Below are 25275 nucleotides of genomic sequence, written 5' to 3'. Positions count from 1 at the left end.
ACTCCGAAAAGAGCTGCTTCCTGCTTTTCTCGGAATGTCATCCAGAATAGCGTGATATACTATGACGTAAACATGATCAATCTTTTCTCAGAAGAAATGTGATCCAACCTACTGGCGTCAGCTCTTGTTTAGCCTCATTTATATTGCTGCATGTGCATTTATTTCAGTTCGGTGTTATGATAATTATGTCGCAGCAAACGTTTACGATAACCTTGTACACTGTGCAATAGTTCACTAGATAAACCACTGAAGTATCAGGCCAACCGATCGCTGAACGAGTCTGATTAGCCAAACATTTCCGACGAATTGTGGTGAAATCGTAATGAACCAAGACATGAACGAAAATCCCGAAGGTGCACAACTTATTCAAAACAATGCCCAGCAGAAAGTAAGTGAACTTTGTTACATATTGGCGTAACCGGTTCTTATATCATATCTAGCTAGCTCACGAGTCACTTGTATTTAGGCCTATACCATCTTGGACTAAATGAAACATTCAGCTAGCTAGTATAGCCCCATAAGGTGCTAAATCAACACCTTTATAGCAAATAGCAGGCTAATATATTTCAAGCTCAATCATATACTTCATCAATCTGGTCCATTGCAGAATTACGTACCTCCGAGTATTTTGCCAGGTACCCCAACAATCTACATGTACCTAATTTATACTCCTGTGTTGAGAGAGGAACTGTGTAAGTGTTAATATGTCTACCCAAAAAACATGACAGCAGGACCTCTGGATCAAAAGCTCAATGCACTAAGGGCCTGTTTACATGATTCCGGAATGACTTTCATTCCGGAACGAAACTCGTTCCGGAATGAAGTTCGTTCTGCATTCACATGACAGAGTCGACCGGTTCAACCAAAGGCATTTTCACGTGCGCGGTTTTCGCGCGAGATCAAAACAAGATGGCGTATGTTTCGCGCAAACATGTTTTTGTGCCCATTAATGGCCGTATCTGCGATTTTAACAAGTAATTTGACCATAGAGCTGCTTCTTTGGGCTAAACAGTAAATGCTATTACGTTTTTTCGCTTTGAATTCAAACTGTGGAGTCCGTGTGCGGTTTCATGAGTTGCGATTTCATCTCGGAACGAAATTCGTTCTGTGTTTACATGATACCAGAATGAAATGTCATTCCAGAACGAAACTTTCATTCCGGAAAGAAAACCGGAACGAACTCATTCCGGAATGACTTGACTTTCGTCTCGGTATCATGTAAACAGATACAGAGAAATGTATGGGGATGGAATGAACTCGTTCCGGAATGAAAGTCATTCCGGAATCATGTAAACAGGCCCTAAGTATTGCCGTGCACCATTAACAGTTGCCATTTGACAAAGTTTTTGACAATCTTTTTGGTAAATAGTTGTACCGAAATATAATCATAAGTTCAGTTTGTTTTGTATAGGCACAACCACAGTGCACTTACTCGGGTTAACCTTTTTCCTTTATTTGCTGTAGTTATCAGTGGGAAAAGGGTGGGCAGATCGTGTAATATTCTTGTAGCCCTACCCCCACCCGCTATGCACCCAGCCTTAGCTCATCAAACAAAAAATGTTATTAACACTGAAAGCTTCAATTAAGAGTGTTTTAACGGGTTATACTGTTGCTATGGTAACCACTACTGTCAGGAAAATGATCAAAACTCTGATAAGAAATTGTTGTACCAGATGATTATTTCCACCTTATTGCAAACTTTTTTGTTACTGCTTCAAATATCTTATCAAAAGAAATCTTTTCTAACAACACCAAACATCGAAAACAAATTTTGAAGTTCCGCTGAATTCCACTGAATCGCTTATTTAAGACGAATTTCCAAAATGGCTACACGTGAGATTTTGCCTATACCTTGTGAACTTTGAAATTCATTTTCTCAGACTCTGATAAGAAATTGTTGTTAGTGTTATCACGGATAATTACTTACATCTTTACCTTTTATTAAGGGTAGGAAATAACGCAATAGGATTTAAATTGTTCTAGTACTTGATTTTTGTCCAACTTTGATAAATATAACCGACGTCCTAGTGGATTTCGTCTTAAACAGGATACTACAGGGATAAAGGAAAATATACAGAATGGTGACACAGTGTAATGCATAGACGTACGTGTCGGTTTCAAAACACGTGCCTATTATCTGTAATACATAGGGGTTGATACATTAGACCATTTTATGCTCCTTGGTTTTACCCACACTATGCCCGTACGTAACTACGCCGAAAAGAATTGCCCCACCCCGTGCCCTCAAAAAATGGCGCCGCACGAAGAAATACCCGCAGGGCCGTAGCCACACAATAAAACCTTGCAAGATCTGTAATCGCCAACAATACGAGCCGATAAGGGGGCCTGGGAGCATGCCCCTAGAACATTTTGAAATCCAGATGCTTTGAAATGCATTTTTCGACAGTTTTCGTAAGTTACTTTTTCAAAACCATTTTAACTAAATATGCTTTGTTTATATTTTTGGGTTAAAAACTAGAGCAGGAAAGTGCCTGATCGTCTTGCCCCTTTGCTGGCTAGGGCTCTGCACAGATCTAGAATCGATGACGTTTTCCCAACTGGGTCTAAAATAATGTTCAGGAAATTTGTCAAAAAATGTCAACATAGACTAAATAAAGGAGCTGACAGCTTCTGTATTGACCGATTGTCTGGTTTACCATATACCATATACGGTCCTTCCCTCGACTGAAATCCAGATCAAAAATAGTTTTACACAGGCCAATTGTAAAAGATATCAATGGACGAAAAACGTCTATGGCGATGCGTGACACTTGAATGATCATTTCAGTTATAAAAACTGCCATCAACATGGATCCTGCCAAAAAAAAAAAATAAATGAATAGTTAATAAAATAAATTGTCAAAAAATTAAAAAGCTATATAAGAACGTATAAAAAGCGAATTCGTAGGATTTAAATCATGATTCACTGAAAGGCCGGAAGTTCGTCGAAGCGACGTAGTTCGGCCAAAAAGAGTTCAGTTCAAGAAATACAATAAATAATGCTCTCACTTGATTACAATTGCATTTTATCGCCGGAGATATAGACTTATTAGTCAATAAGATAGTTGCACTGTAAATAAAGCTCAAACTGACGTCGTATTTCATTATCTGCATATATCATTTTTATTTAGCCTTCACCAGCTTACTAGCCTAGGCACTTCCGCTTTTCCGGGAACATCATTTGCATAATATAGCGTAAAATGGTTCTTTGTACTGATATGTGATTCAGCGTACACTGGCTCGAAGGTTTCGTAAAATGAAGTGTGTTCTTGACTAACTTCTTTTATGTTCCTGAATATTTATTTCAGCTTGATGTCAGCATAATTATCTCGTAGTGAGCGGAGCGTTCAGCGTTTGCAGTATTACAATCACTGACGATCGAGTCACACGGCAACAAACCAGCCGATCGATCATCGGCTAGCTCATAAACCAAATGTTTCTGAGCCAAGGTGAAATCATAACGTAATATTGTAGATTTCAAGATGAACGACGATCCTGAAGGTGCACCACTTATTAAAAACGAAGCCCAGCAGCAAGTAAGTAAATTTTTACTTACATTTTCACAACTATAGTAAATGGTTTGAACCCATGAGTATCATGATCAGCCGGATCGAATCAGTAAGTCGTAAAGTATGATCGTCCGGGTGAGAGTAGTAGTTCTAAGAAGAACTGTTGTTGGTTAGTGACGTTTCGACAACCTGAGTGGAAGTCATCTTTAGAGACAAGACTTGACTGTGTTGTTCACAATGTTGTTCATACAAGCATCAATCCAACAAAGTAAAAATATTGGTCTTTAAGTGATTTCCAAATTAAAAGAAAAATCAGTACTGTACCTGACTCATCCTAAAAAAAGCTATTTATGATGACTTAACCAGAATCCATATTAAACATAGTTTTCACGTTCAGTATTTTTCACATCTGTGCGGGAGCAACGCATTTTATGCATTGTTAATCAGTATAATGGCCCTCTGGGGCCGAAAAGTCTTCGAACTAAAACTGCAATATCTCAGCTTTAATGTCAAAACAATTATAACAAGATCATCATGAATATCAAGTTCACAACAAAGCTAATGCAAGTTTAAAAGCAACTGTTTTACTTGTGTATAACCTGATCGCTAAATGAAGTTAAAAAGATTCGACATTTTTATTATAATCAACTCTATTCTTCTACAGCTTCGCAGAAAACTCGCCAAACTGGTTTGTTCCGGTTTTCCACCAGTCTGTATCCTTTTCCAGCTGTTTAGATTGGCTTCATTGGTGATGTTCTCGATATTTGCGGTCGACTGCACTTTGTACCATGACTCAACAAGTGTGGACTGCACCAACTTCACCCTGTACAATACTCCAAAGTGCGATCCGTACTGCTGGATGACCGTGTGGTTGGTCTGCTCTATTTTAACATCGAGCGTGTGGATTTGTTTGCTTAACACAACGTTCCTAGCCGATCTAAGACCAGTCAGGAACAAAGTAATACTGAAGTGCCTCGTCCGAAAGCCGCACTTCTGGACTCTAAACATAACCACAGTTCTTGTAGTCCTCTATGATGTTTTGATAATGAACCAGAATAATCATGCCAACATCCCAGCGGAGTGCCTAGCGGTCCTGTCTAAGCTGTGCACTGTATATTTACTGTACCAGTTGAACTTCACTTTTCCTCCTTGCAGACAAAAAGATTTTCGACCTATTTCAAGAGCTGCTTATTGCATCACAATGTCTATTTACGTATTGGACAATCTCTGTAAGTTCTTAGTGGTGTCAGCTCAGGTTGCTTTCAAGTTTTATACAGTTAACCATGACAAGGCTAAAGCGGTGACCATAATTGACCTAATGTTGATGGTTTTTAACGCTTCGTTATACCACAGTTTTCTTCAGTTCTTTTGGCAGAAGCTTTTCCGTGGTTCTAAGGATATTCTCAAAGTGGTCAAAGAAGACTTTGTGGATACTACAGGGATAAAAGAGTACATAAACAATGATCCAGTGTAACACTGGGAATTGGGATGGGCTAATATTTGGAAAGGTTTTTGCAATAACAAATACTCAAACAAACAAACACACCTTGGAAAAACATTCTTCTACTATAAATATTCAGCAAGTCCCTTCAGATCTCAGAAATAGTAAGAAGTATTCTTTGAAGCCTTTTCAAAGTATTTTACAATAGAACTGGTTTCATTACCAAAGAAGTGTTACTGATTCCCAGTTTTAAGGTTTCAGGACAGACTTTAACACCCGTTCTCACTCAGCTAGACTTAAAGAAGGTGAAAGTACTATTAACTTTTTTAGTTGTTGTAATTTGATGTAGGGTGGCTCAGCAAACAAAATCATTTTGAAAAGTATCTGCGTGTTATTCCTGAAATTAACTAAGAATTACAAAACTCGCATATCCATGTTTGCGTTTTTTTTTTAGGTATTTTGCATGCAAACGTTGAAAGGTGCTGTATAACCGTTTTTGCCTGTTATTAATCGGGCGTGGCCGATTTATAGTTTACCCTTTGGTCGTCCTAGAGCATAGTCTCCTGTCGGCCAAAAAGACGGGGATAGCTTGGGGTTGCTACAAAACCGCTACGGGTGACGCATACCGCAATGGTTTTCATTTTAGTTTTGACAGGAAATCGTTGCAGGCACACTTGGTCGACTTTTGGGTTAATGTGTAATCAGGTTGTGTTTTTTTGCTTCGGCGGAAGGACAGAGAAAAAGCTTACGGGGCAAAGTACAGTATGGGGCCCAGTTCTCGGCCACTTTTGACGTAAACTTGTATTTCTTACCTCAGAAGAACCGCAGAAACTTGAAATTTCTCCCAGAGCTAGCTACATTATTCAGCTTTTTGGTGTAAAGCTATCGACCGGTCAAAAATTAATTTGCCCGAGCAATAATAAAAATAAAAGCTCCATTTGTGGGCCCAGTTCTCGGCCACCTTGGCCCAGTTCTCGGCCACTAAAAAGCTTGTGCGTAATTATCTGTAAAAAAAATGCTCAATTAATTTTCAAAGTCATAAAATCACTCTGTAAACCTATTTATGTTATATCGATCCCAAATTATTTTTATGATGCTTTGTTTTACTTTAGAAAAGAAGGATTTTAACGCGCCTAGTTGCCTATGTGCAGGTTCTGGCAAAACCGCATTGTGTGACCCGTGCATTTAGATGGTTTATTTTGCAGTGAAAAGGTCTTGAAAGATTTAGGTGTTGTAGAAATAATAGACAAGACAAGAGTCAGCTCAAAACTTAGAGATAAGATTGAACTTTATTTTTAAAACATTTATTTCTTTCATTCTGGCAGCAGCAGATGAAATTATATTAAAAACCAAGCGCTAAGCTGTGATAGCGAGCAGGGTGGCCGAGAACTGGCAAATACGCAAACGTCACAAGAAAAAATTTCGAAGTAAATTAAGACCAAAAAATACAACGGTTCAACGAAAAGTTAACTAAAGCAGAAAGCTGAATTATTCTACGTTTCACATGCCAAAAATTAGCTCGTATGGTGGGGGCTTTTGGATAAAATACGAATTTAACTACATCCATGAATTTTAAGGAGCCGTAAACAAACAAATTTTTCGGGAATGCAAATTCACCTACCTCCGCGTAAACTCGACGTGTGAGCTTTCTATATCGAATTGAACGATCAAACTCAAGATACTTAAAGCACATGAATCAGTCTATCGTTTGAAGGAAATACCTTTTTCTTTTAATTCAACTGGAGTGTAAAAAAAACGCGTTAAACACAAAGTGGCCGAGAACTGGACCCGGCCGAGAACTGGGCCCCAATTGGTCGTCAAGTCGTTTGTCACAAAGAGTAGAATGTTTGTACAGCATGTTTTGGAATTATTTTAGATTTGGTTAGTAAGACGCTTCTGAAGACCTGAGCAAAACATTGGGAATGTACAGTATTAATAGGAACTTGAATGGAATTTTTCACAAGTTGGATAAAGGTATCAACTGAAAAAAATGGACTTCAAAATGAGAACTTGGATTTTGTTGTAATTAAATTTTATCGCGGATTGGATGCATAATATCACGGCTTTGAAAGTCTTCAAATAATTAGAAAGGTTCCTTTCTTCCTTTTGATCTTATTGTTATTTTCATGTATTGATTATTCGAAAGTGGTTTTCGTTGATACGAAAAAAAAAACGGGTTTTCACTGAATTGCTTGAAGTATTTTTAGACGTGATAATATTGGCTTAATCAAATTACATTGTGCACGAAATATTTGTTATTCTTTTGTCTTGAAACTTTGAGGAAATTGAAATTTTTGTTTAACAGTAGTGTATGAAAGGCATTTTATAGAACTGAATAAAAAATAAGAAACATTGATAAAGGTTATTTCAAAGATTTATTTTGCCTGATTTTGAAGGGTTTCAGGAGTTTTAAAGAGTGCTGGTAAACGGCTGTATGTTGTTTGTGATTATGGATCCTATTTAGTTTCGAACGCTCTTGACTAATTTTTGAAAGGTTAAAACAGGTTAAAACCGGGCGGTTTCATGAGTTTTTTGGGTAGAAAGGTACGGTGGTGGTAAAAAAAAAAATGTTCAGAAAGGAATGACTGTAGTAGCACGTAAGTCGGAGGTTTGCGTGAGTCACGGGGTATAGTATGCGTGAGCTGGATTTCCGGCGTCATAACGGCATGTTTTGTTTACTGTAAGATACACTCGACGTTTAGTTAGCTTAGTCGGCTTGGGAAACTATTTTAAAAATGAATGTTGTAATAAGTAATTAATAGTAATCTAGAATTAACCCACTCTCGATTGGAGTCTGTTCTGGATTCGCGCTACCTTTTCGCCGCGAAGGAATTTTGTAAAATTTCGCTAGTGGAAAGAGGTACTGTAAGAACAGTATCAATAACTCAAAAGGAGGAACTTCTTTGTAGCTCTGAATTAAGACGTATGATAAAATTTTAGAATAAGAAACTTTCGATATATGGTTTTCATATTGTTTTTGTCAATTTCCTTTTGTGGCAGATTTTTTGAGAATCAGCTTTTCTTTCGTGTGATGACAGACACAGGACAGAACGAGAGGTGGATGAGAAAGATGCCGAAGATGAATAGGCACCGAAAAACGACAAGAACCGTCAAGGACTTATCTTTAGAGGGCGGGGAGTTTTGGCATACTGTATTTCGAGGACTGAACTGGACTAGTAAAACGCGGACTAGTAAAACGCGGACTTGTAAAACGCGGACTAGTAAAACGAGGACTCAGGTAAAACGCGGACTTGTAAAAGGCGGACTAGTAAAATGCGGACTAGTAAAACGCGGACTTGTAAAACGCGGACTAGAAAAACACGGACTTGTAAAACGCGGACTTGTAAAACGAAGGCTTGTTAAGCACGGACTTGTAGAACGCGGACTTGTAAAACAAGCGCTTGTAAATCGGATAAAACTAAACGGTTTAGCGGGCGAAACAATTTGTGTTTGAAGCTCTTGTGTGTTTCTTCGACGGCATATTTCTAGCTTTTTTGAGCACTCTATGGTCTGTTTTAGCGTGGAGATGTTTTTCTGTATAGCACATGTTCGTTCTGCAAACCCCTACTAAAACAACGGGATTGATGCTATGAGTCCACTACTTGACGTCTGTTGAGTGCAGTCGTTTGTATTGCTCGCACGAGGTAGAACGGGGCCCGTCCAGAAATCAACAGTCAATCGTAAATAAAGGTGACGGGCCTACACGACTCCTACGTTCGTGACATTAGAATATTTGCCGTTAAATGTTTAAATTCGGTCTTTCGACCTTATTTGCTTCTGACTTCTTTCTGAGGGTACTGTTTTAATTTGGGGGCAGTATGTGGTAAATAAAGGTGACGGGCCTACACGACTCCTACGTTCGTGACATTAGAACATTTGCCGTTATATGTTCAAATTCGGTCTTTCGACCTTATTTGCTTCTGACTTCTTTCTGAGGTTACTGTTTTTTTTTAGACATTATGCATTGAAGAGAGCCGTAAGATGATTGTGGCCAAGGAAGTGTCTAGAGGCGTTTTACAAGTCCGCGTTTTACTAGTCCGCGTTTCACTAGTCCAGTCCAGTCCAGTCCACAAAATACAGTATGCCGGGGAGTAAACAAAAACGTCTGCAAGTCCCAAAACACGAAGTCTTTCTATGCAGGCTGAATTCTTTTTAATCGGGCGTGGCCGATTTATAGTTTACCCTTTGGTCGTCCTAGACGATAGTCTCCTGTCGGCTAAACATGACGGGGATAGCCTGGGTCAATCGGTTTCATTTTAGTGTGACAGTAAATCGTTGTAGGAACACTGGGTCGACTATCTCTTCTTTGCTTCGGCGGGAGGACAGAGGAAAAAGCTTAAGGGGTAAAGTACTAATAATCACCATTGTAAAACTGTAGTTGCTTTGACAAGTTGAAGCTATTTTTGTAAATAAAAGGGGTAACGTCATTCATGTCACGCAATGTTTTTGTGGGAAACTTTGAAACTAGACGCTTTGCTGGTTTCTACAAATAGCAGTGTGATCTGGCGGTACATTGCAAAACATTGGCAATGTACAGTATTGGTGTGAACTTGAATGGATTTTTTTACGAGATCAGTAAAGCTATCGAATGAAAAGATGACTTGAAAATGAAAACTTCGAATAATTATAATTAAATACCAATTGAATTTTAGATGAGAAATTCCGGAAGTGGCATCTGCGTTCAAAATAGGAATTTTTGTACAACTTAAAGTTCCGAAAAAAAAAGACCACATGTTTTGTAAAAATCACAGACAAACATGATCAGGAAAACAAAACAGGCCAATGGGTTTTATTCACGAAAATACAACTTTCTTAAGAAAGAGTTTGTAAACAAGACAATGGAATCGAATTACGAAATTTGCATGCATTTGAACTTGCAAAAAAGAAGTATCTCTGCCGAGACATAATAGCGAGACCTTACATTAATAATTATTGTATTCTGATCTGATTGTTATTTTTATGCATTAACTATTTGAAAGTGGTTCTCATCGATGAAAACAAAACGGTTTTTCATTCACTGCTTGAAGTATTTATAGACGTGAAAACATTTGCTTAATCAAATTACATTCTGCACGAAATATTTTGGATCCATTTGTCCCGAAACTTTGAGGAAATTGAAATCTTTGCGGACAGTACTGCATAAAAGCAGTTCATAGAATTGAATAAAAAGATAAGAACCATATTGATAAAGGAAATCTTAAAACTTTATATTGGCTCATTTTGACGAAATTCAGGATTTTCAAAGACTGCCAGTAAACGGCTGTATCTTGTCTGTCTCTAACGATTTTGCTACGGTTTCGAACGAGCAAATTTTTCAACATGATATCATGGTAGCGGGCAGAAGTCGGTTCGTTCTGAATTTTTCAATACGGTATACAAGTTACAGGTCAATATACAGACCCTCTGTACAGTAAAAAACGTTTTGGGAACAAACCATTGTGAACTTATTTTCTATGTTGATCAGTAAAAATCCTTAGTACGACATGGGGTTTGTTATCAAGTTCGTTAGTACGTTAATACTGCAAGGTGTATAATTACGTCAGAGAAATATTATCAAGTGTGTTTTGTTTTATTAGCGGTTTAGACTCTAAGGTCTTGGTATGGGAGATCAAAATTAAGGCAAATTTCTGTTATTATCTGATTGCTTGGCACAGATTAGTACGATACTGAATTGGTTAGGAAATGTAAACAAACATAAATTGAATGAGAGTAGAAAGGGAGGGACAGGTGGGGGTGAAAGGCTGAATTTGAATGGAACTTTAAGAGATTTAAAGAAGGGATTGAAGAAAAGAATGAAAACACCTCCAAACAGTTGACCCCCTCGCAAGAGCACTCCGGGTTGTCAGGAGACTGTTTGGTGTCCGTCCACCAATTTTTAACTTCAAATTCAAATTTTAAAATCACATTAAATCTCCAATACTTCTTATTTGTCTAAATTTTACTAATCCTTTGAGAAAAAATATCGCTTCCCAGACATCCCCCAAAATCGTCCAAAAATTAACAAAATACTGCAAAACAAATATATATGGGATAAGTAAAGCTTTTTTGGATTCCTTGAAACGCGGCGAAAATGGTTTTCAGTGTTTTCCAGCCCTTATACTTTGGGTTAGTACTACTATTCTTCACCAGTTGCTATTACAGTAATGGTATGAAACAAATACCTAATCATTGGTCAATAAGTTGTGATCATTTTCTTGACAAAAGTAGTTACCTGATTAGGAGTTGTATACTGTTCCATTAAAGTGTAAGGGCTGGAAAATACAGCTGAAATGCGTCAGCCACCTAAAGCGTTGGAAAAATTGGTCTTCAGGTAAAAACCCCGCCTTTATTAAGTATTGCGAAAAGGCTGCACTTTGCTAAGTGTTACAAATTTATATTTTCTAGACGTCTAGTTCAATCGTTTATTTGTATTGTGTGAAATAAATTTTTATAAATTGAGACCATTATGTCATTAAGTAATAATGCAATCTTGAAAACATTCCAGATTTTCATTATTAAATAGAAACACGAAAAATTCAAATTTGGGAAAACAAGCCTGTCAAAATGACGTTGCCAGGTGATTTAAAGTTACTGGCACAATAACTAATCCTACCAAATTAATGCGAGATAAATTTTAGATAAACGCGCAAAGTTTGGCAGCGTTTGGTTGAATCTTGAAAAAGTTATAAGCATCCAAAGTCAGCGCGGGCCTCAAAAGCCCCCCCCCCCCCCGGCCTGAATAGGTTTAACTGTTTTTCCAGTGATTTTTACTGTATTTTACCCTGCCTTTCAAGTCAAAACAGATAGCTAATTATTAAGCGCCCGATTTTAAGCTTCCCAAGCTTCTCAAGCTTCTTGTTTTCTCTTTAAATGTACTTCGGTGATTTTTGACGTATTTTGGAGCACTTGGTGTACAGGTGTATTTCAACAGCTCCTTCAACGAGCTCCATCACACAGTTCAAAGTCACTTTATGTTCAAACTATTACTTTCAAATTGAAGGAAACCTAAAAATAATAATTTCTCAGATAGAAAAAAACCAGGGAAGGAAATATTTATCCGAAAACGGACAAGGACGGCGAAAAATATGAAAGATTCAGGCAGTTTTTCAACGACAACGGCAAACTTAAAAAAACGGCCATTACGTATACTTTGTACACCATCCTTGACACAGTCTTTTAAGTCTAAATGTTTCAGTGTTGTTTACAAACACCAAGCTAGTTCATTCACTATTTTAATGTAATTTACTTGATCAAAGATAAAAATTTGTCGGCTACGGGTCCGCCAGGTTGACTATCTCCCTGGATATGAAGTCACGCAGCATCATGCCACTACCAGGCTAAACCTTTTTTCAAAGTTTTTATATATTAGAAAGTATTCCAGAGCAAAAGAGCCAAAAGGCCTTATGCATGATCACGTCATATGCTCAAAATTCACCACAAAGCCTCGTTTACGCGAATTATTCTCAACCCTGTGCCATGGTCAGTATTCTTTTCATCAGGGGGGGGGGGGGGGGAAGCAACTTCCCATACATTCTCTTAAATGAAATCTGAGCGATGCTCTCACAACTTGCAAAGCAATCATCGGGGCGGTAGTCAGCGGATGTCTCTAAGGCGCATGAGCAGCTCCTTTCTTTGTGAACTTGTCAAAACAATAACAACATGGGACCAGTGAGAGAGTTCAATTTTTTTTATATATGTCAGTAATAAAAAAGACTTTCTAAGTTTTGTCTTTAAAGCAGCGAATATCTCCGGAAAGGTTCTTGGTGTCAATATGTGGTGTTTGTTATGAAATAAAACCATCACGAGAATGGTAATGAAAACGTGGCGATCGAATATTCCTGCGCTGGTCGGAGCTATTGTTTTTGCTCTATTGTTTCGAGGATGTTTGTTGACGTAGTCTTTCTTTGTTTTACTTCATTTACAATCCCCATGTGGGCCAGTTGAAAATCGTGGTACAAACATTTGCATTTCAGCACTAAAAAGTAGCACGGCATCACAAAATTCTGCGTTCTTAAAACTACACGACGATGACGAAATTTTCGGATAAACACGCTGCTTTTAGATTTTTAGTTAAGAGAATTAAACCCCTTTATAATAAGTGATTCCACGGCATAGCAGCTTCCATTTCGCGGGAAAAGGTTGCCTGTTGCATCATCGTCCAAAAACCGCTGACTACATCGTGAATTGATCGCTTTGCAAGTTGTGAGAGCATCGCTACTCGGTCCCAGACCTCGTTTCTCCCCCCCCCCCCCCTGCTTTTCATCTTTGCTGCTTTGGGAATTTATTCATGAAAAAAATTGCAAGTTTGCACTTCGAAAGCGGGGCGGTAAAACCTGCCATTCTGGCGTAAACATGCACAAGAGTTGTTGTGAATATAAAATTTTTAAGCACGTCAGTATCAAACGACAGGTAAAAGCATTGACAATTAAAAATAAATAAATCGACCAATTTGCAATTTTTTATATGCATGAATGACCCCTCGAAGTCGGCCACTTACATGTTGTCGGGTGTTGATGACCTTGACGTTATCATGACGTACAGTTGGAATAGCGATAAGATCCTAGTGTTCCAAGTACATTCCGATAAACGTCAAGGCGATTTGCCATGTGTTAATAGTTTTCTTGTCTGCATTTCTCTCATTTTTATGTTGCATGTTGTTAGCAACAGTTTCAAGCAGTAAATGGTTTGCTCTGCGTGCGGTTCCTTTGTGCGGTTGCTTTGAATGGAGTTCATACAAAATGACACAAATAGTAAATCAAATTAAAAATGTTGTCACGAAATGAACTGATAACATGGGATGGAAGTCGAAAGGGTGTTTCAATTAGTTTGGATATTCATTCATCGCTTATATGTAATAACGTTTTGTCTGAGTAAATTAATTAATAGCTGATTCCGCCAATTCTAAACTTTTCCTTTTTAATGGTAATGCCATTTCTTTCTTTTAATTAGCCCAGATTTGATTGGACAAGCTTGTATGACATCGATATATCCCATTGACAAGTATAATTTATTTTTATTCTCTTGAAACAAAAGGTTGGCATGTTTACTTAAGGTCTGTGCGTTTTCTTTTAGCTAAAAAGGCATTTAATATCCGTTGATGTTGTTAACCAAACCCATCTATCATATTTACGACGCGCCAGATAAGTAAACCTTTTGGGCTTTTCAAAGGAAACAAGCAGACATGCTGGATCTGGTTGCGGGATTACCGAGCTTTTATTACGGCTGGATAAGTCTGATATTTATCCTAGCAGTGGTTATTTACTGGTTAGGTATCTCGGGTTATCGACTGACGAGTCATGTCTCTCTCCCGGGACCAAAACCGTGGCCTTACATTGGAAACCTTTTGGATGCTTCCAAATATGGCGGCCTGCACAAAACGTTCTTGGAATATGCCAAGAGATACGGAAAGGTTTATAAGATGTACATGGGGAGGGATGCAATTATTGCCGTCGCAGATCCAGAAATACTCAAGCACATACTGGTGAAGGACTTTCACAAATTCAGGAACAGGCCAGAGTTTTTAGCCGGAAGGGCTCCTCTGAATAAAGGTTTGTTCGGCGCTAGAGACGAAAATTGGAGACGTGTTCGTTCCATCTTGACCCCAACCTTCAGCTCGTACAAACTAAAAGAGATCGTGCCCATCATGGAAGAGGCAGCCGACATTTTGCTGTCAAAATTCGAAAACTTTGCAAAGGAAGGTAGGTAAAATAATTAAAAAGGACTAGTTAGTTGTATACAATACGTGTCTGGAGTCACGTTTTTATTGGTCGATTTGAAGAGACTGTATTTTCGTGCGGGGAATTAACATTAAAAGTTTTGCGGCTTTCAGCGAACGGAAACACAACAGCGTACTTAATCGAACAAAGTGACGTATAGAGTATTAAAAACGCTAATCGGACGTTAGACATTCGACAGACCAAGTTACTGTTGCGTTACCATGTTAAAGCAAGGCCAAGGTATGTAACTGTTGTGTTAGGGACGAACCATTTTTTCGCCGCCGTTATCAAGGTAGTCACGCAACGCTTGCGTGACCATCCCAAACAACGGCTGTGGAAATTTGCCGTTTGCACTGCATGTAGAATTTCGGCAGAATAGGCGTCGAAGGGAGGGGGGGCAAAGAGAATGGGGGACTGCATGGGAAAAGGGGAAGGAACCCTACCATGCAGACTGGCAGTTTATTCACTAAAGTCGTGTGAGTCAATAAAGATTATTGTTATTATTGTTTTTTATATGTTGCAGATAAAAGTGTCGACATTAGCACACCCTGTAGTCAGTTCAGTCTTGATGTGATCCTATCAGCTGCTTTTGGTCTTAAAGGGGACATCCAAACCAATCCGGACCCAGAACTGGTGAAGAAGGCATTGAGCGTGTTCATCGTTCCCGTCTACATCCGAGCTTTGACCATGTTTCCTTTCTATGGTCAGTTAAAGAAGTTCTTCGACTTAAATCCAATTCAGCATGTTCCGTACTTCGAAAAACTGGCCAGAGGTATTCTGGAACTCAGAAAAAAGGGCGCAGATGGACGCAGGGATCTTGTACAACTCATGTTAGAAGCCAAAGATGTGGACAACAACGAAATCAAAACTCTGACAGACGAAGAAATCGTAGGCCAGTGTATAACCTTCTTGGTGGCGGGCTCCGAAACAACTGGCTCTACAGTAGCTATGATTGCAAACCTCCTCGCTAATTACCCGGAGATACAAGAGAAGGTCTTGCGTGAAATTGACGAAGCTACAAGGTCACGTGGTGATGTCTCAATCTACGAATTTGTCCAGAGTCTTGAGTACCTTGACCGAGTCGTCTCCGAAGCTCTCCGCCTGTATACCGTTGGTTATGTCAATGTCCGTGACTGCATGGAGACCTGTGTAATCAATGGTGTGGAATTCCCTGCTGGCGTCGGTGTTTATATTCTGACGTATTGTGTTCACCGTGATCCTGACTACTGGCCCGAGGTAAATACGTCTTTTCATTATACACAACAACCTAATTTTAATTCCAGCAAGTGAACCTCGTCTTTTGAGTCTTTTTCGTTCAAAGGAAGTTGCCTCCAATCAATGAATGCCGGTTTTATTATTGCGGTAAAAAAAGGCTGGCATCTACAGTTTTCTGCACGCATTGCATGCCTAAATGTTTAGGAAACATATCTTTTCGACGCAATGCTTGCATCAGTCATATATTTAAGGTCGCGGGGGATAAAAAAAATATTTTTTTTTTACGCTTCCGAAGACTTCCCGAGCAAGCAAAAATGTCAAAAAATGTAAGTTTGGTAATTTTGCGTATTTTATTCCACGGGCTTTTGTAGAAAGAACAATGCAAAATATATATAGTGTATAACACCAGAAAGCGCTTTGCATGTGCAGTTGTCGACGAAGAAATGTTGCGGATCCTGTTCATAGATATTTCGCACATTTTCGGCATCAATCGTCGCACGTCGTGGCACCAACACTTTTCATAAATGCATACCGACAAGCGGAACCTGTCCCCGCGACCTTAAATGTTGTATCTTTCCTTTGCAGCCTGAGAAATTCGACCCAGACCGTTTCCTTCCAGAAGTGGCCGAAAAGCGCCCAGCCTTCTCTTACTTACCTTTTGGCCTGGGTCCTAAACAGTGCATTGGAATAAGGTTGGCTCAGCTCGAAATCAAGATTGCGCTGGTTAAAATTCTACAGAAAATGAAATTCGAGAGAGGATTGGGCACTACCGAAACAATCAAGTTCCATGCTGCTACAATTCTGGTGCCAAGTGAGCCCATTTTTGTCAAGGTTGTGGCCAGGTCACGTGATAGCTATTGAGTTAATGAGCCCGCAGATATTCCCGTACACTAATTACAACAACGCACACTGTAGTCACAACAACAAACCAGATATCGTAACTTAAGTCTCTTACTCGAAATTTCGCCAAAGCTACCAATTAAAGACTGTTAAACGGTACCACATGAATGCCCGCATGAATGTACGACTCAATAGCTTTTATTTAAATAGTCAAACATTAATAGAGTTTATCTGTAGAAACTAGCAGCTTATAGAACTACGTTGTACATCACAGTTATCAACACCACATGAAAGTACTGTTCAAAAGCTTTCATTTAAATGGTCAACACACTATTTCATCTTTTATTTCATCTACAGACTGAGAAATTAGTACCACCTTGTACATGTACGGCATAATGAACAATTTTATATAAAAGTTCTGATTGCTTTTACGCAGTCTTAATTCTTATGCTGCACGCAGTTGTTCAAATTGAGTTCCAGTTCGAGTTATCAGTTTTGCGTAAACAATAGCACTTTTTTTTAAAGATCCTGCATCTCTTTAGTGTTTAATCCTGGAAATATATATCTGAAAACGTGTGAATTCTTGATATAAATGAAAGTAATCTCATTTAGCTTTTGTAGGCATTTTATTATCTTTAGTTTCTATATTATTGATATATATTTCGCGGTATTTAGAAAAAAGCATATAGAAAAACAAAAAAAGAACCCCCAGAGTGTCCGTAAGAGAGCTTCGACTGTATATAAGTACTTTTTACTTAACTTACTTTGGCTAAATAGTACTAAATAAAGTATTCAATGTTATCTTTATATTATTGTCAATGCGATCTGTTTGATCCTATGTCCAGCCATAAGTTGCAAAACCTACACAGGCACCTGCTATGCAGGCTGGGTTTACAATTACATAGAGGCTTTATGGGAGGCGCGGTGGTCTAGTACTTATATAACAGAGGCTTTTGTGGGATTTTGCTCAATAGCTAAGCGAGAGGTGCTCTGCTACTGTCGAGGATTTTTTACATTAAGTGTACCAAAACATCATCAAGGAACATGGAGACGTTATAGAACATACACATGTAGGTAACACGGCGCTAAAATGCTAGAAAAAAATCAGATGCCCCGAGTGGAATTCGAACCCACGACAGTTTTTTTTTCAGCATCATGTGTGTGTTATAGATATCAGAGTTTACCTCTCTGATGATGAACAATGTGTTCAAATATGCCGTGTTACGTACATGTGTATGGCCTATAACATCCTGGTCCGATTAGCATGTCATAAATGTTAGAAATGTATACCTGTAACAAAGCATGTAAGTTTCGTAGTAGTATTTTCATCAGCTAGGAACTGATATGAATTTACAATAAATATCCCTGTCCATAAGTTAGCAACTCAGTAAAACCCCAAAAGTTGTTTAAAAAAGGACGACGACTCTTTACTCGAAATGGAAAATGCCTCGCAATTGCTATTCCTTTAATAAGCAATCAGAGCAAATAGTCATCAAATCAGGAAGGTGGTAAAACACAGTTGAAAATATATATGAATACGTTTTCACTTAACACTAAATTTGAATTTGAAAACAAGTATAACAGCTGCCGTTATGGCTCAAAAGCATAACAACTATAACATGTTTTTAAACTTTTTGTACTTGAGGTTTGTTTTCTTGGAACTGGGAACCAACATCAGGGGGCCTTAGCTTGGCGTACAGACACAAGCAAATCAACCAAATATGGCAGACTGAGCAGAAATATTTTGATCTAAATACGAGCTGAGAAAAACGCGAAGAAAAAAAAAAAAAAAAAATTTATTATTTTTTTTTTAAAAAGAAAAAAAAAAAAAAAAAAAAAAAAAAAAAAAAAAAAAAAAATAAAAAAAAAAAAAAAAAAAAAAAAAAAAAAAAAAAAAATAAAAAAAAGAATTAAAAATATTGTTGCCAACCGAAATGAATTTTCTAATTTTAGTTTTGAATGCAGCCACAGCGGCAAGGACATCTTGTATGTGGTGTCTGAATACTGAATGAACGCATTTTTTGTGAAAGCCTGATTAAAAAACAGGAAACACCTGTCTTTCCAGGAAATGCACTTTGTGTCTTGTACATCAGAAAAGGTGGCGGGAGGCGAGTGGCGGCGGAAATGTTCTCTGCGAGGATGTAGTCTATATTTGCACGTCGAAATTCTTCAAAATTTTTATTTCCTTTGGCTAACCAAAAAAAGCCTTCCAGTTGCATTCAAGAGAAAAATAAGAACAGAAAATAGTAATTATGCTCATCATATGGTTCAATCTAAATTTTATTTACGTTTCGTTTTCCAAGAAAGTACGTTATGTTTGGTTTTCGCTTTTTTGCTTTATCAAATTTTGGCTGAAACACGACATTGTTTTTGAACTGTCGCGTCCTGAAAAAGAAATGTTTTTAGGAAGCTATTTTCAAAGATTTAAAACATTACATTACGATTAGAACTCACCTGCAAAACAGAGAGAAATATGCAAACGAATTTTAAGCTGATGCGATAAGGAAGATTCTTTTTTAAAAGAATCTTCCTTATCGCATCAGCTAAATCGTTTGCATATTTAAAAACCTTTGCCAACAATAAAATTTTCCTGGCGTGAGCTATTTCTGACAAAGACTGAAAAAAGGCTGAACCACTAGAAATTTTTTGTCTTTAATGTTTGTCTTAAACTACGATTTAAAAGTGAAAAACAAATGGGAGTTTAAAAATTTCCCTTTCTCAGAAAATTCAAGACAAAATAATTGTATGGATATTATCTTGGAGAAACTAGTAATTGGCTTGACTTTAACTGTCAATTTTGTGTTAATCACATGAGCGCGAGGCGGTATTAATATTATCTTTTTTGGCTATCCAGTTAATCTTGCCACACTTACGCATGTTTAACCACTTGTTAACATGAATCTGATTCCTGGTCAACGTTTACTTCGAGAAAAAGCTGCAGAAGTGAGAACTCTTCTTCTTCAGGCAGGCTGGTCTGACTGGGTTTAAGCTATAGTTCCTCAGGCTTCCCAACAGCCAGGATTTTACACTCAGAGGCCGAATGGATTGAGGCGAGAAACTCAGGAAATTTTTCATGCTCCGGGTCTCCCATATGAAACGGCCCATGGATGTGGAATTTATGAATGGCAGGCAAGAAAAATCGAGAACTGGAGCGAGACTAGGATTGTAGTGTATATTGGAAGTACATGCAAAGCATATCCTGGATCGTCATTAAGAGATAAAGTTATCGAACACTGCACTAACGGATCTAACAAAGCTGATCTTATGAACAAAATTACAGACTGAATGAGCGCATCTGTTGGAAACACCTGTCTTTCCAAGAAATTCAAACCAAACTTTTTAATTAAAGCTCTCAGATCATACTGATCTTAAAACCGATAATATTACACCCACAATGAATTATCCTTTTGTCCCGTTTCCACATTGTGCTTGGTTTATTTTTGTGGAGAAATGTAGTCACTTGGCTTGGTTTTGTTGAACTGCCAATTGCGTGTAAATCACGTGACCACTATTTAGAAAGAGATGTCACCTTTTTTGCTATGAAGTTAATCTTATCTGAAGCGTGTTTAAGCATTGGAAACATGAATCCGATTCTTCCTCCTCGTTTTCCTCGAGAACAAGCTGCGGAAGCCAAAACTTATCTTCTCCAGATGGGATGGTCTGACTGGGTGAAAGCTATAGTACCACAAGCCGCCCAACAGCCAAACTTTGATACTCAGAGGCCCTATGGCTGGATGCGAGAATCGAAGGAAATTTTGTCACATGCTCCGGGTCTATACAATGACGTAGGCTCTGGATGTGGAATTTATGAATGGCAGGCGAGAAAAATCGAGAACTGGAACGAGACGAAAATTGTAGTGTATATTGGAAGCACTTGCCAGGCATATCCTGGATCGTCATTAAGAGATAAAGTTATCGAATACTGCACTAACGGATCTAACAAAGCTGATCTTATGAACAACGCCTTGACAAAGAGATATGAGTTGTGGGTTCGTGTTAAAAGTGCCCCAGATAGGGAAACGGCTGAAGACCTGGAGAACGAGCTTCTGGATCGCTATGATTATGCGTGGAATGTGAGACGCAATGGCGAATTGAGACGTGTACTGCCTTGATGTGTGACAGGGCAGGTGGCTGAAGAAACAAAATTAACGATAGATGAAAACGAGGATATATAAACGCACTGAAATTGACTAAACTGTTCCACGAGATCAGACTCGTGGTCTCTAGCAATTCATAACTGTACAATTTGTATAATAAGCATCAATGTAACTCCGACATAACTGAATCCAAGTAGACTCGGACTGCCTCAGTTTTGCATCGAACTTAAAGTTTGAGCTTAAAGTTTTGCATCAAGTTTTAATTCAATGATATACCTATATTTAAAGAACTAAAACAGTCTTTTTTCAACCCTTATTTCAGATTTTTAAGTGCTGGAAAGTATCCTGTTCGCTCGGCATACATTCCTAAATGAAATACCCAATGTTAACTTTGAAATAATGACAAAACCATAACATGACGCCTAGTGCGACGGGCTTTTTCTCGGAATTGCGAATCACTTTAATAATGTATAACCTTTAACTCGAACTAAGACTTAATGAGAAAATGGTGAAGGACATCTGCCTGTATCTTTTTCAGCTGAATAAAAGCAACGTATTTAGCAGTTAGCAAAGCCGATTGTGAAAACAGATTCAAATACACGAGCCATGACAATAAAAGAAATGATCACAAAAAGAAACATTTTGTAACCTTTATTGTGTTACTTTTGTCAAATCCTTCTAGCTTGCTCGCTTAAAAAAAGTCTGGTAAACCAGCATTTGTAGTTACCACTGCAGACATTGCACGGACTTACGTTTTGTCAACTTGCTTAGTCTTCAAGTCGCCATTTTGAACACCGAAAACTTAGCTGACTGTAGACTGGTAGATGCTTCGATTCTGATGTTGTAAGAAAAGATAAAAGCCGTATATATATGTACATATTCTTTATTCGTAGAAAGCCTTAGGTACTTAGGAGGCACATTTTCGTGGAACTGAGAACAAACAGCAGGGGGCCTTGGCGTACAGAAACGAACCCAAATGACAGACGTCTGAGTAAAAACATTTTGATCTAAATACAAGGAACAAGGCGAACAAGGGTCATCTTGTAGGTTGTGTCTGTAATTTTCATCATTTTTATTGTAGGTTTCTCATAATGGATTTGAGAAGTGAAGGGACTGAATGAACGCATCTGTTGGAAACACCTGTCTTTCCAAGAAATTCAAACCAAACTTTTTAATTAAAGCTCTCAGATCATACTGATCTTAAAACCGATAATATTACACCCACAATAATTATCCTCTTGCCCGTTCCCACAATTCAAGTTGAAGGTGAACTTGGTCGTAAAAAAAATCTAAAAAGTGGGAGAACAGATTTCAACTCAAACATCTGCCATTTATTTAGTTAACACCCTCTTGGTTTTAGTTAAAGTTTCATACTGTTTTAAGTAAGGTTTCCATGAGTTGCTATGACGATGAAAGATATGTTTGGGACGATGGACTAAATACAAAAGCATAATTTTATGGTATTCAGTGCAAAGTGGGGTATTGATTCTGACACAAATACAAAAAGTAATAGAAGCGGCTAATCAATTCCCAATACTTCCTCTAGTTGCTTTGGGCGATTGAAAAAACACAGAAAATCACGATTTACCCACCTTACAGTTGATGAGGATACTGACACAAAAAAAATAGAAAAAGTAAAACAGGCGACCAAAGTACTTGAACGAGAAATTGTGACGTATTATTTGTGGATTTTGCGATGGACGAAAATGCCGAAGGTGCACAACTTATTGAAAACGAAAGCCAGCAGCAAGTAGGTGAATTTTTTATTTTCATTTCCACAAGATCTCACAACTGGTGTGTAAAAGATACACTTAACTCAGTTAGCGCCGATTCGTTTTGATGAGAAAACGATGTTGTTCATGAAAGCAAAGAAAGATATACGTACCTGACTCATACCAAAAAACTATACTGTTTAACACTTAGCCCGAATCCATAAATTTTTTTTCACATCATTGGGGACTCCAGACAATAATCAAGAAAGGCCTTCTCAAGAAAGACCTTCTTCTCCCTTGCCTTCCTTCCTTGCTTCCTTCCTTCTTTGCTTCTTTGCTTCCGTTCTTTCTTCCTCTGTACTTGACTTTTGCTTTTGAAGGCTCTGTGAGGTCAATATTAATTTAATTAAGAAAATAAAATGAAAATCATACACCGTAAAGATATAATGTTAAAAGATTCGACATTCATTATTATCAACTATCTTCTTCTACAGTTTCGCAGAAAACTCGCCAAACTGGTATGTTCGGGATTTCCGTCAGTTTGTATCCTTTTCCAGCTGTTTAGGTTGGCTTCATTTGTGATGTTCTCGATATTTATGATCGACTGTACTTTGTACCACGATTCAACAAGCGTGGACTGCTCCAACTTCACCGTGTACAATACTCCAATGTGCGATCCATACTGCTGGAAGACCTTGTGGTTGGCCTGCTCAATTTTCACATCAATCGCGTGGATTTGTTTGCTTAACAAAACGCAGCTTCGCGAGTTAACACCAGTAAGGAATAGAATGATATTGAAGTGCCTCGTCCGAAAGCCGTACTTCTGGTCCCTAAACTTAATCGCAGTTGTTATAGTCCTCTACGATGTATTAATAATGGTCCATAACAAAAATGCCAGGATCCATGTTGAATGCCTAGTGATCCTGTCTAAACTGTGCACTGTATATTTACTATACCAGTTGAACTTCACTTTCCCTCCTTGCAGGCAAAACGATTTTCGACCTATTTCAAGAGCTGCTTATTGCATCACCTTGTTCATTTACGTCTTGGACAACGGCTGTAAATTCTTAGTAGTTTCAGCTCAAGCCGCTTTCAAGTTTTACACGGTCAACCATGACAAACCTAAGTCGGTGAACATAACTGATCTCATGTTGATGGTTATAAACGCTTCGTTGTACCACAGTTTTCTTGAGTTCTTTTGGCAGAAACTTTTCTGCGGTGATAAGGATATTCTGAAAGTGGTCAAACAGAAGTTTATGGATAGCGCAGGGGTAAGAGAGAACATACAGAATGATGATGTAATGATAACACAGCCGGGAATTGGGCCGGGCGAATAAAAAAAACGTCGAAAGCGAATATCAGCTTTCTTTTTAGTATTTGGCAACCAAAGTAATTGTACTGGAAGTCCACATCGAATTCTTATAGATAGTAGAAAGTACATTAATTTGCAAGCTTTTTTAAAAAATATTTGTTTATAATAAATAGAAGTTGCTTTATTTTCTCAGTAGAATTACATATTCCTAGGAGAGGTTATAGGAGAAACTTTGACGCTCATTCTCACTAGTAAAAAGAAGAAAGTAATATTAATTGGATAAGTTGTTCTGATAAAAAAAGGATGTTTCAAAGCATACTTATATTTACTGAAATCAAAATCCATAACTGCAATTTGAGGTAGGATCGCCTAGCAAACAGAATCATTTTGAAAAGTATGCTTTCTTTTCAATATTGACTTAGACTTGCTAAACTCTTCTGTTTTTTTTTCTTGTAGTGTGTTGCATATAAATGTTTTAAGCTGCTGTTTAACCAATCGTATTTACAAAAACTTTTAGTGAGCCAGTTAGTGACTTATACCCAACCCAGTAACTGAGTAACAGATCACAGAATCAAGATCAAAGAATCAAACTAAAGCTTTAATTTAACGTAACGAAGATCGAATTATAGAAGAAATGTACAGCAATTAAATGAAGCGATTATCCTTGAATAACTTATATACGTCTATTCTAAAACTTTGGAAGGTAAAAGCGAAAAAAAAATTTATTAATATTTAATATCTTGTAGGTCGCACTTGTATTTGCATTTTCAATTGAAATTGTTTTGACTTAAGCACTACGTATATACAGAGTTTAATTTCGGTGGCTGAAGATCTAGAGGAGTAATGCATTATTCCATTATTCCTGTTCTCAAATTTCCATTGTTCCCTTCTGATTCCAGTCAAGAAAAAATACATTATTCCATAGAAAAGTCGCTGATTATTCCAAAGGATTACGAAAGCCGAGGAGGGACATCAGACTTCGGACTTCCACTTCTGACTTCTGACTTCGGACTTCGGACTTCGGACTTCGGACTTCGGACTTCGGACTTCGGACTTCGGACTTCGGATTTCGGACTTCGAACTTCAGACTTCAGACTTCCGCCTTTAGAATTCAGAGACTTACGCCGACCTCCGAGTTGTTGAGTTGTTAGATCAGGCAGATTCACTATTTAAAGTGAGATTCGCTATCTATAAAGTCAGATCCGGTTGTTAGTAATCGGTGGAACGGCGGAACGCGGAACGGCGTAACGGCAGAACGAGAATTGGCGTAACGCGATTTTTTTTTTACATAACTTAATTAATTTATTGCTATGGACAAAATAACATTAATTAATTCTCACTTACCTGGAACCATTTTTTTTTCTTTATTTCACAAACAATAGGCCGCAATATCGTTTGTGGCTTATACATGATCTCTGGACTGTCACACGAGACAAAGGGTTATAAGAGTTATG

The 25275-nt window shown here is 38.0% G+C and overlaps 3 protein-coding genes and 1 long non-coding RNA gene across 5 annotated transcripts; all 4 read left to right on the top strand.

Annotated features, from left to right (window-relative positions):
• The first annotated feature begins 139 nt into the window (after nucleotides 1-139).
• LOC144659968 (uncharacterized) lies at nucleotides 140-7186 on the top strand. 2 transcript variants are annotated; one of them, XM_078520501.1, is made up of 2 exons: nucleotides 140-388; nucleotides 4174-7186. In XM_078520501.1, exons 1-2 carry the CDS (start codon nucleotides 323-325, stop codon nucleotides 4981-4983), a joined length of 876 nt encoding a protein of 291 aa, XP_078376627.1. In that variant the 5' UTR covers nucleotides 140-322; the 3' UTR covers nucleotides 4984-7186. The 2 variants fall into 2 exon arrangements, with proteins under 2 accessions (XP_078376627.1, XP_078376626.1); XM_078520500.1 differs by lacking the exon at nucleotides 140-388 and adding an exon at nucleotides 3215-3536.
• A 6777-nt stretch (nucleotides 7187-13963) lies between these two features.
• Nucleotides 13964-17374, top strand: LOC144660321 (cytochrome P450 3A2-like). Its single transcript, XM_078520929.1, has 3 exons — nucleotides 13964-14627; nucleotides 15169-15881; nucleotides 16446-17374. The coding sequence occupies exons 1-3, from the start codon at nucleotides 14111-14113 to the stop codon at nucleotides 16719-16721; spliced, it is 1506 nt and encodes a 501-aa protein (XP_078377055.1). The 5' UTR covers nucleotides 13964-14110; the 3' UTR covers nucleotides 16722-17374.
• A 52-nt stretch (nucleotides 17375-17426) lies between these two features.
• Nucleotides 17427-18075, top strand: LOC144660395 (uncharacterized). Its single transcript, XR_013572085.1, has 2 exons — nucleotides 17427-17619; nucleotides 17650-18075. It is a non-coding gene; the product is annotated as an uncharacterized LOC144660395 (long non-coding RNA).
• Nucleotides 18076-22818: 4743 nt separating this feature from the next.
• Nucleotides 22819-24738, top strand: LOC144661202 (uncharacterized). Its single transcript, XM_078521898.1, has one exon. The coding sequence runs from the start codon at nucleotides 22929-22931 to the stop codon at nucleotides 23844-23846; it is 918 nt and encodes a 305-aa protein (XP_078378024.1). The 5' UTR covers nucleotides 22819-22928; the 3' UTR covers nucleotides 23847-24738.
• Nucleotides 24739-25275: the final 537 nt, after the last annotated feature.

This window comes from Oculina patagonica, chromosome 7 (genome assembly GCF_052425735.1).
Source record: "Oculina patagonica isolate OP01 chromosome 7, crgOcupat, whole genome shotgun sequence".
Lineage (NCBI taxonomy): Eukaryota > Metazoa > Cnidaria > Anthozoa > Scleractinia > Oculinidae > Oculina > Oculina patagonica.
Note: the sequence above shows the minus strand (reverse complement) of the source record. Positions and strands in the feature narration are given on the sequence as shown.

Excerpts from the sequence above, each read along its gene's own strand:
- LOC144659968 (XM_078520501.1), top strand. The coding sequence starts at position 323 with ATGAACCAAGACATGAACGAAAATCCCGAAGGTGCACAACTTATTCAA. Across the intron at positions 389-4,173 it reads AAAACAATGCCCAGCAGAAA|CTTCGCAGAAAACTCGCCAA; the intron begins GTAAGTGAACTT and ends ATTCTTCTACAG.
- LOC144660321 (XM_078520929.1), top strand. The coding sequence starts at position 14,111 with ATGCTGGATCTGGTTGCGGGATTACCGAGCTTTTATTACGGCTGGATA. Across the intron at positions 14,628-15,168 it reads CGAAAACTTTGCAAAGGAAG|ATAAAAGTGTCGACATTAGC; the intron begins GTAGGTAAAATA and ends TATATGTTGCAG. Across the intron at positions 15,882-16,445 it reads ATCCTGACTACTGGCCCGAG|CCTGAGAAATTCGACCCAGA; the intron begins GTAAATACGTCT and ends TTTCCTTTGCAG.
- LOC144661202 (XM_078521898.1), top strand. The coding sequence starts at position 22,929 with ATGAAAATCATACACCGTAAAGATATAATGTTAAAAGATTCGACATTC.